This window comes from Henckelia pumila, chromosome 1 (genome assembly GCF_033568475.1).
Source record: "Henckelia pumila isolate YLH828 chromosome 1, ASM3356847v2, whole genome shotgun sequence".
Lineage (NCBI taxonomy): Eukaryota > Viridiplantae > Streptophyta > Magnoliopsida > Lamiales > Gesneriaceae > Henckelia > Henckelia pumila.
The window spans coordinates 102,569,435-102,581,039 of record NC_133120.1 but is presented as its reverse complement, the minus strand read 5'-3'; the positions used below and the strand labels follow the sequence as shown (position 1 = coordinate 102,581,039).

Below are 11,605 nucleotides of genomic sequence, written 5' to 3'. Positions count from 1 at the left end.
TTTTTTTTTTTTTTTAATATGGACAAGTTCTTATTGATTCATCTTTTCAGTTTTTAATTAGTTGATTGATGTTTTGCTCCATATAGCTGGCTAGCTCGATACTAAGCTTCCATTGAAATTCGTCCAAATTCAACACTATTTTGAGTTGATCCTGATCATATATCAATTTTGAAATTCAAACTAGGCTCGAATTTATTTAATAAAATTTTCATAATCAGTCACAGATTAATTAATTTGGGCGTAATTTGGCTACGGTTCTTTCAGAGCATGCATCAAAATTGTTCGAAAAATCTAAATTACAAATCATTTTTTCGGAATGTTCACTTCCAGTTTTTTTTTAAAAATAAAGTAGAACATAAAGTCGAACCAAAAGTACCATACGAAACTGAAACGCCTACTACTACTAAAATGCGGAAAAACTTTTTTTTTTTTTTTTATATACTATATACATATACGCCCATACATATATGTATAAATATTAAAAATAATATTTCAAATAATAACTCGCTTAATAAAAATAATAAACAGTTATTTGATAAAATCTTGAGTCATGCAATAGATAAAATAATGTCTATAGTGAAAATTTATAACTTATGTCTACTAAAATCATGAAAAGTCAATAGTTAATCATAACCATTGAAAACATAAAAATATCCTGAATAAATAACTCATGCATAAATAAAATCCTAGCGAGACGGTCACGGGGCCACTGCCATGCTCGCTCATACGTCCTCGCCACCGGTAGGAGCTACATCATACTCACCTGCACCATATAAGCGTAGTGAGCCTAGAGGCTCAACATGTCTAATCCTTTATAACAAGGGTTAAAATAATGCATCACGTAAATACTAATACATATACATGTATATGAGCATGCATGGAAACATTTTTCATAACATAAATGCTGAATCATAAATCATAAACATAACATAACTTTCTTCATCATACATAACATAATTGAGCATGTCATAAACATAAAAACTGAGTATGGTCATATCCATGAATGTGACTAATAACCGTGCCGACTGATCAGTCTAGAAACCATCGTACGTGGCGGTGCATAAATCCACCTCTATGCTGGTAGTAAACTACCTCTGTGCCAGTGGTAAAACCACTTCTATGCCGGTAGTAAAACTACCTCTGTGTCAGTGGTAAAACCACTTCTATGCTGTCACATCACTTCAATTTCCATAAAAATATTTTTCATGCTCAATTCTTAATCATAAACACATCATAAAATATTTCATGTATGCATGCACTTAAAATATGTCCGTAATATATATTTAATTAATTTTAATAATAAATATACTTTTACTTAAAATAGACTTCATGCATAAAAATAATTAAATATATATTCCGGACTTAGTTTATTTTCATGGGTTGGTCCAGACTGCTGGTCACTCACTCTAAGCCCATTAAACTTAAATAAAAGCTCAATAATCATATCTTAGCCCAAATAACTTGATTAAACTTAATTGGGCCTAAATAAAAATATTTAAGCCATTAACTTAATTAAACCCAATAAAATTCTAGACTGGCCCAAAAATACACTGACTGGCCCAATGGGCCCAAAAACCCAAAGACTGGCCCAATAATTCCCATGGGCTCCCAAGCCCATAAAATTAATTGGGTTGACTTAAATAAATTATTTGAAGCGCAAATAAAATTATTTAGTGACCCAAATAATTTTATTTCTAATTAATTAGCCCAAAAACTTAATTAAAACATAAGTCACTTAAAAATTAAAATACTCGAGCCCGGCCCACCTAGCCCGGACCCGGACCTACCTGACCCGACCCTAGACCATACTGACCCGACCCACTACCCTGACCCGACCCGGAACCACCCAGAACCCCCAACCCGATCCCCCCTCCTCTCCTTACCTTCGGCCGTGCGAGCAGCAGCTTTCCGGGGCTGCTGCCGCCATGCTCCGGCCGTCCCCTGGACGGAGCACCACCACCTACCCCTAGCCCTCTTCAAGAGGTTTCCAACAAGCTAAAAACCAGCCCAAATCGATCCCTAACGAAGGAGAACGAAGCAAAACCATCTATCCCTTAATCTGCTCGCGTCCTGCGCGCGATGCCGGACTTCCGACCGTTCGGCCGCCCAGCTCCGGCCACCACTGGCCGGAGCACAACTTGGATTACCTTCCCCTATTTCTTGTGGTTCTAACCCAACTGGAATCAGTCTAAAACGCGCCTTATGGACCGAGAACGACCCAATCTCCCAACATCGCTCAACCTGCGCACCCTAGGACCTGTTCTGAACCAGCTCCTCTCCTAGCCATGCATGGCTCGAACCACTGGACCCAGCTCGACCCTAGGCACCCTAGGACACCCCTTGACCGAGCCACAACCTCTGGACCGAACCATGTTGGTTAAAAAACGTGAGTATGACCATGTGTCCACCAAATTATGCAACAAGCAACCAAAACTCCCATAGAATTCGAAATATTCATGAATAATTCTGAAATAAAAATATCATGCATGAATAGTAGCTTATATGGTGGTCAAATAAAAGTTTTAGACATGCCTTGATAATTATTGGACGAAAATTGATGCGTTTACGGGCTCCGGGACGACGAACGGGCCAAAATCTCCAAAGAAAGTTTCTTGATTGGCTATGGGGCTAATTTTTCTGTGAAGGAGGCGTGAAAATGGGTTGAAGAAAAGGGTGGAGGCATCTGATGGGGTTTGGAATAGATTAGCGAGTGTTTTAGGTTTAAATTTTGGGTAGATAATATATTAATAGTAGATATTACTCAAAATAAAGATATTATATCTTAAGCAAAATCTTTAAAACTCTTAAAAATAATAATAATCCGATACTAAAAACCATTATCCCGAAATTAAGATTTGAGGGATTTTTAAATATTAATAAAAGTCAATAAAATGACTTATTTTGGCCAAAAATTAATTATTAAATAAATATATAACTAAATACTAAAATTTTCTTGACAAAATACCTTAAAATAATATTTTAAGGCTCATAAGACTCATAAAATATTTTTGGCTAAAAAGATTGGTATCTCGTCCGTCCACGGTCTCGTCTACGCGCTCAAAATAATCAATTCCTTAAAAATCTAAAATTTCCATAATTATGGGTTAAATACTAAAATAATTTAAAACATGCACATAATACACATAATAACACATAAGTAATATTTAACTTATATTTCTAAGAATTTAAATAATTATTTTCCCTAATTATGCATGCGAATTTACGTATTAAAATTTCCGGGTGTTACAGAAACATTACCTGATACCATGAATTTATGATAAGGTCTATGACCTCGAACACAAGTTACATAGTCAATAGGAGAACGATTGTGTGCGAATTCGTGCGGTTTACGATTGACATTAGTAAAACGATGATGTGCAATTCAGTTTTTTGTAAACTGCTCTAAGCGTATGAACTGAATTGCACATCATCGTTTTACTAATGTCAATAGTAAACCGCATCACATACATCGTAAGTCAACAAAACACAATTATAATATGATATTATTATAAAAATTAATAGAACAAAACATGCAACTAAATAAAAATTGTATAAAAAATATAGTTATTATAAAATAATAAAAAAATATACTACAAAAATCATAGGCTTACTTAACTAAAATAAATTTGAGACACACCGCACGAATTCGCACACAATCGTTCTCCTACCCCTATGTTTTGAAGTTTGAACTAGGGGTGAAATAGGGTCGGGACCCGTCCCGTAAACCTCCTACCCAACTTCCGTCCCGAAATGAATTGGAAAACTTTTTTTCTTCCGATTCCGTATCCAAAACATTTTGGGACCCGACTATTCGGGATCCCGTCGGGTAGGGAGAGAAAATTCTGAATTTTTTTTCATATTTAAAATTTCGTTCAAACAAATTAAAAAAATGTGATTATGTTATTAAATATATTATATATAAACTTATATTCATAAATAAAAATAAATATTCAACTTAAAACATATAATATTAAAATATTCTGGATAATGTTTTAAGGTTTTGTTAAGAAAAAAATGTATCGGATAATTATTAATAAAATGTTTGGATACAATTACTAAATAAATTTAGTTAAATAGATTGTCAAATTAATCTCTTGAGTCTTGTTCTACATATTTGTTCTAATTAGATAATTATAAATATGAATTAATTAAATTATTAATTTATTTAAAAAAATACACAAAAATAAAATTTCATTTCCTGATTTTACAATTTGATCGTTCCAACAATAAAAATTATGCGAATTAAATCCACAATTAAGTGTTATATGAGATGAAACCTAATAATATTTAGCTTATTATTTTAACAAAGTTATGAATAAAATATATTAATATATTATTTCGGGACGAATCGGGAACCCCGTAGGGATAAGGTTTTATTCCCGATCCCTCTCCCGATATTAATCGGAAAGGGAAAAATCCCGAAATTTTGGGTCGGAAAAATTTCGGGTTGGTATTTTTTCGGGCCGGGAATGGGATGGGATTCGGGAAGGGTCGGGATTTCGGAAATTTTTGCCACCCCTAGTTTGAACTCAATCGAATTTTGTTTTTTCATTAGATGTGATTTATAAATTCTAAGTCATAAAACAATATTTTCACATACTTTCAAAAAATAAATATTTTGTGTAGACATGTACTTATAAAACGTTTTTACAAAAATGTTTCTTTAAATTTTTTATAAATATTTTTAAAGTTATTTTAAGAATAAATATATGTTTGAACAACTATATATTCTGTAAAAAAAATATTTTAACATTTCAATAGTCATGTTCTCATGCTAAAAACATCTAAAACACATTTCAATTATTATTTAAAAACTATACTTGAAGAACACTTTTTAAAAATAGTTTTCAAAAATAGTTCACAAAACTTTTATCAGTTTTTTAAGTTATAAAAAACTAAATTTTTATAAAGTACACGTCCAAACGAAACCAAATTCTTTATCATTCCCCGCCATGTTTCCTGTTGTTTTTCATTAGATGTGAAAACGTGTATATGTATAATTATCAAGATTCTAAAAAGCGTGAAGCGTGTCGAATTCACATTTGTTCAAGTGTAATGCATTAATTCTTTGTTAGATTCTAATTCAATTTATTTTATCATTCATTTCATATCCTCTGTCATCGAACATAAAATAAATTAATTGGAATAATTTAAAACATTAGCTGTAAAATTTCTCAATATGTATTGCATTCATATCATCGCTACACTTAACCATACTATATTGTACATTTTTAACATTGCTAACAATCACTCACTAATAAAATCGCTAATTTATGATCTATTTTTGTCTTATTAATCAATTTTGGTTTTTAGAAAAGTCACATGTAAGCGTATTTAACGACATTTGACATGGTCAACTTATGTATGACCGTTTTTTTACCGTTTTTGGTCGAAAAGAAGCGTTTTGGTAAAGTTTTAAGCTTAAACGAGACTTAATCAAGGTTTGTAGAACACTGATTATAATTATACTTTTTCGCTTTAGTAATTAATATATATGGTTTTTAATGTTCATTGTGCTTGTCAAATTCTTGTTCACTCTAATAACTAAAATATAAAAATTCTTTTAAAAAAATATATCTCATCAATTTTATAAATTACAATAAATTAATTAAAAGTGTCTTTTAGTCAAAAATTAGAGACTTTAAAACCTCAAACAAATAGGATTGTTTACAATAATAATAATAATAATAATAAAATAACAATAAAGTAATGAGATCTTTCCAAATCTTATCTTATCTAAAAGATTTAAATAAAAAGATTTAATGAGAGTTTTATATCGAAAGAAGGACACTTTCCCATCTCAAAGTTTTACCTTCTATTAATAGATTAGACAAGGAGCCAGACGCAAAATCAGTAGTCAATTGATCTTTCCAGGCAGCGTCACTAACCTTTAAATTACAAATTCGATTGTTTCTTGCTTCCGCCGATGTTCTTAAAGTCTTCCTATTAGTTAAACTTTTGCTTATTCTTTTTTTAAAACGATAGTTAAGTTAATTTTTCAAACCATTTGGATATAATTGTAGAGCTTTGGTTCTAATTTTTTTTTATTCAATTTTTTTTCAAATTAAATGTTAAGATGAATTAGCGGGATCGATCGGTCCACCACCCGCTGCTACTCATCGTTGGGCTGTTGTGCTATCAAATATTGTGTATAAATATGATTATTTTGTACTCATATTATTAATCAGAAAATCATATAAAACAGCTTTATAAAACAATCTTGGGACTTAGCGCCTACACTTGGTTGAGTGAACAATTAATTAATCATTTTTCCTGATTGATTCTTGAGTTATTTGGTGGCAAATCAACTCCTACAGTACCTCTATATATACAGTTCTCTATCATCTAGATTCTTCTATATAAATCTAGACAACATATCATTCTAGATTATGCTTCTATTCATGTTCCACCCCCATGTTCTAGGCCCATGGATCTAGAATCATCATGGCTTGTCAGCAATGTTCTAGGTTCTTCCGCACGAAGGTAGAATCTTCATGTCCTTTCTCAAATTCTCGAACAATCCATTGTCTTCAAGGAATTGCTTGAATACTCAAGAAGGTTATGGATGCCACCATGTAGTTTTCTACATTGAGACAAAATGCAGAAACTACACTACGAATATTTCTAATATTTCTTCACTACTAAGAAATGGAAATTAAAATGAATAAATGGTGAAAAGAGATTCATTGCCTTCAAATCCGTGTTTTCATAATCGGATCGGTGATCGAACTGGTCTACCTAAAAAAAAAGATCCAACCGGTCAAACCATTTTAACCGAATGGTCGAACCGGAAAACCGTTTATATAATATAATATAATAAATAATATATTTTGAATTTTAAAAACTCAAAAACGTGCCTAAATAGACAAAAAAAATATATATTACCATAGTTTGAAAACTAAATAAATATGTAAATATTCAAAATATCAATTATTGTTATACATTATTTAAATAATAAATTATTTAATTTAAAAATCTATTATTATTATTAAAATAATATTTTTAATGGAGTACAAATAAACATGTATATATGTAAAAAAATATTAAATTTAAAGTTTTAAAAATAAAAAAATTAATTTTTGAAAAAATAAAAAAAATTTAGAAAACCGGTTCAACCGGTTCAACCAGTTTTCCGGTTCTTTACCAGTTCAACCAGTTGTTGACCGGTTCTGACCGGTTGAACCGATTTTCCGGTTTTTGGAAGTGAACCGGACCGGACCAGCAACCGGTTTCCGATCATACCGGCCAATCCGGCCCGATTCTAAAAACACTGCTTCAAATCAAGATCTTTGAGGGCTCGTGTGCAAAATAGAAATTAGTTTATTATTACTTTGCATTGATTTCTTTCATAAACATTGCAAGATTTTGTTCTAAAAAAAATATATGTGAGCTTCTCTGTAAATTCATAAATTTTTAAAAATGTGTCATTTTATGAAACCAGTGATCTTGTGTTTGAATTTATAATATATATATATATATATATATATATATATATATATATATGTGTGTGTGTGTATGTGTCTTCATGTGAAATAAAATTTAAAGATATTATTTATTGTCGTTAATATAATTTTTGAATGAAAATACGATTGTTTATAGAATAACTGGAAATTCTAAAAAAAAGTTAAAAAATCAATTTTTATTCATAAAATTATCTTGGTGGTAGATTTATCATTTTTTATTCATAAAAACATAGACAAACTCACATATATTCATAAAATTATAATGGGTATAGATGTATAACATTGCAAGATTTTTCTATCAAATATATATATTGAAAAAAATATATCCTTGTAATTAAACCATAACCTTGTGTTTGAATTTTAAAATACACAAACATATATATATATATATATATTGTAAAAAAAATTAAAAATATTATTTATTGTGTAAATATAATTATTGAATGAAAATACGACAGTTTATAATATAACAAGAAATACTAAAAAAAGTTAAATAATCAATTTTATTCAAAGAGTTATAAAATTTTAATTTTATTCATTAAAAAAATATTATTACTTTCAATTCTATGGCCAAATACATTTAAAATAGATGCCCAGTTCCAAATTCAGAATATAGGCATGCCTTGAAACACCCAAAAAACTCTCAAATACTGAGAAAACAAAACCTTATATACATAACAATAAAAGTACAAACAATTACCATATATTTATTTTACAAAGTTCAGTCTAAAGAACTAAAGATATTTTGCTAAAAAACAGTCTAAAGATTAGTTTACATAGATATTTTATAACCAAGCATATCTTATGGTATAAAATTTGAAAACACATTCACAACTTCAAGATCCAAAAAACTTAAAACAATGGATTTTTTTTTCTTTTTTAACTACAAATCATGACTTGTCCTTTTAAAATGTAGGCAGGTTTAAATTTCTGGAGTAATTACCACAAAGGCCAAATAATACTCCTCTATTTTCTTCCTCTAGAATTTAGCACCCACACACTTTAATACCAAGAATATAACACCAAATAACCGAGAAGGAAAGAAAAACATACCTCATTTTCAATCCATAAAAAACCAGAAAAGAGGCCTATATTTTTCTTCAAAGTTTGCACCTGTGAGAAAGAATTCAGTGATCAAACTCCACATTAATGGAATAAATTAACTACAAAAACCTGAACATAAGAAAGATGAAACAAATGATAGGATGACAGAACATAAATATTTGACATAGAAAAAAGAAAACCTTTGCCTTTTTCCAAAAAAAGAATATGTGAAAAAGATGCAGGTTCTCGTCAGCTTTTCTCTTGACAACTTGATAGCCACTAAAATTCATAATGTAGATATCAAGATAGAGATCCAATAATATCACTTCATTCAATATTAACACAGATATAAAAACGGAGGCCAGCAAGGTAAAATGCATTGAGATGGCTACCTACATGCAGTGCAGCCTCATTAGTTTGTTTAAAATAATGTTTTCCATTTGCTACTTGAATGTTACATTTTGGTTGGTTAAATCATTCAGGTAGTTTATGTTAGAGCGAAGAAGAGGTGACAATTGTTTTTTTGGGTTATTTATTTTGTCAGATTTCGATTTTTGTCAGCTAACTTTGTCTTTTTTTTTTTTGGCAATTATAGTGTTTTTTTTTTCGATTTGACGTCACCATGAAAACAATGTAGTGTTGATGTGTCGTTGATTTGTATAATGTCATATCAACAATTTCAATGAAAAAAATTAAAATTGACCAAAATAAAAAATTGTACGACTAAAACTGAAATTTGATAAAAATAGATGATCAAAATCGTAAAATGACAATTTACACGACCAAAAATGCAGTTTTCAAAAAAAAAAAAAAAATTGAACTTTAGTGGATCAAGTTATAAACTTACCTAATAAAAAAAATTTGGAGTGAGCTACAGCCTTACATTGACCTAAACTAGATCTGTCCTTATTTATTTACATAGAGTTCTTGATTTCATTTTATTTTATCATCTTGTAGTTATATATTATTCATCGTCTATTATTCGAATCAAATGTGTCCAAAAATAGTAGTTTCTTGCACATGATGATACAATTTCATGATTCATCTTTGTGTTCAAAGAGGTAGAAGAATGTAATGGCTCGTCCGCCAAACCTTACAACTCCACGAAAATTTATAATTTAACCCCACCACATCCGCATATATCTTTCAACTAACTATTCCATCTAAATAACTTCTCTTCTTTTCCCTATATGTGATTTCGCCATAGTCATCTATAAAAGTAAAAATCTTAACTCGATTTAAAAATAAATTAAGAAACCAAGATCTCATGATAACATTAATCTCTGGAGACGGGAGAGTATATATATTTTGAGATTTGGGGTTATTATTATGTTTATCAAATAAAAGTTTGTCTGTGGAGTATCACGAAATATTGGAAGATCGAAGCCATATAATTTGGAGAAGAAATTGCATATTATTATTATTCGAAGCAACTAAACCATGTAATCCTTTCATTAGTCAGTCAATATGACCTGGCCACGTTGAAGAGTTACATAACCAAGTGTAGCAGTAATAACAGTGGGACTACTTTAACAAAGCCATGGAGTTGTAAGGTTTGGCGGATGTGATGGGGTTAAGTTATAATTTTCGTGGAGTTGTAAGGTTTGGCGGATGAGCCATTACATTATTCTACCTCTTTGAACACAAAGATGAAACATGAAATTGTATCATCATGTGCAAGAAACTACTATTTTTGGACATCATTTGATTCGAATAATAAACGATGAATAATATATAACTACGAGATGATAAAATAAAATGAAATCAAGTAATCTATGTAAATAAACAAGGACAGATCTAGTTTAGATCAATGTAAGGTTGTAGTTCACTCCAAAATTTTTTTTTATTAGGTAAGTCTATAACTTGATCCACTAAAGTTCAATTTTTTTTTTTGACAAACTGCATTTTTGGTCGTGTAAATTGTCATTTTACGATTTTGATCATCTATTTTATCAAATTTCAGTTTTAGTCGTACAATTTTTTATTTTTGTCAATTCTAGTCTTTTTTTATTGAAATTGTTGATATGACATTATACAAATCAACGATACATCAACACTACATTGTTTTCATGGTGACGTCAAATCGAAAAAAAACACTATAATTGCCAAAAAAAAAAAAGACAAAGTTAGCTGACAAAAATCGAAATCTGACAAAATAAATAACCCAAAAAAAAAACAATTGTCTCATATTTTTTCAATAGTATAGTGTAATGAATTTTTAAAATTATGTATATTATATTTTTTGTAATAATATATAATTTATTACATAAATTTCAAGTGCACACCAAATCTAATCATGAATCCCTCGGTAAATATAAATAAAATATGGTAGGACAGGGCATATCTTCGAACAGATTGATATAACCAAAAAAAAAATGCAGAAATTAAAGATGAAAATGATATATGGTCATGGACTAGAGTCGATGAATTATAGTTGATTATGAGATCGAAGTCTCGGACAAACCCCTTCCCACTCAAGAAAAAACGATGGAGTAGATAAAGGATGAACCCAAAACAACTACATATATTCACCAGATCATCATACACAATAATCATCAAAGATCAACCCTGAATTTGTTTTTGTACGTACCCAGAAAGATCAGTGTAAAGTTTCAAATTGATCAACATGATTTTTTACCCTTGTCTCTGTTGTTGGGAAACTTGTCGTAACAATTCCTCCCCAACCTCACACAATCCAACCAGTGCAGCACTTGTGCATTCGGGTCTGCTTCCAAAACAACATGGGAAACCGTTATTTGGAGCGTGCCCCTGTAGGCCTTCACTTTCCCGCGGACCCTTGCGACAGCACCCAGGTGAATCTGCGAGGCAAGTTTGGCTGCCATATCGGCATTAAATCGAACAACTGATGGATCGCGCCTGGAGAAGTAAGGAGAGACGAGTTGATTGAGCCAGAGGACACAGGGGATGCAACCAGTGCCATCATCGATGGTGAATTTCAGGAACTTCCCTGGTTTGTGCTCCCGGGTCACCACGATTCCCAGAGACTCGACATGTAAAACAGGCATGCCTCTTCGGGATAGGCCTGTGGGGCAGGGCGTAAGAGCAAGGAAATACAAAGCCAACAATTTGACGTCCAT

General features: G+C 30.9%; 1 protein-coding gene across 1 annotated transcript; it reads right to left on the bottom strand.

The window, feature by feature from the left end:
* Nucleotides 1-11,128: 11,128 nt before the first annotated feature.
* Nucleotides 11,129-11,605, bottom strand: LOC140871061 (CST complex subunit STN1-like). Its single transcript, XM_073273501.1, has one exon. The coding sequence runs from the start codon at nt 11,603-11,605 to the stop codon at nt 11,129-11,131; it is 477 nt and encodes a 158-aa protein (XP_073129602.1).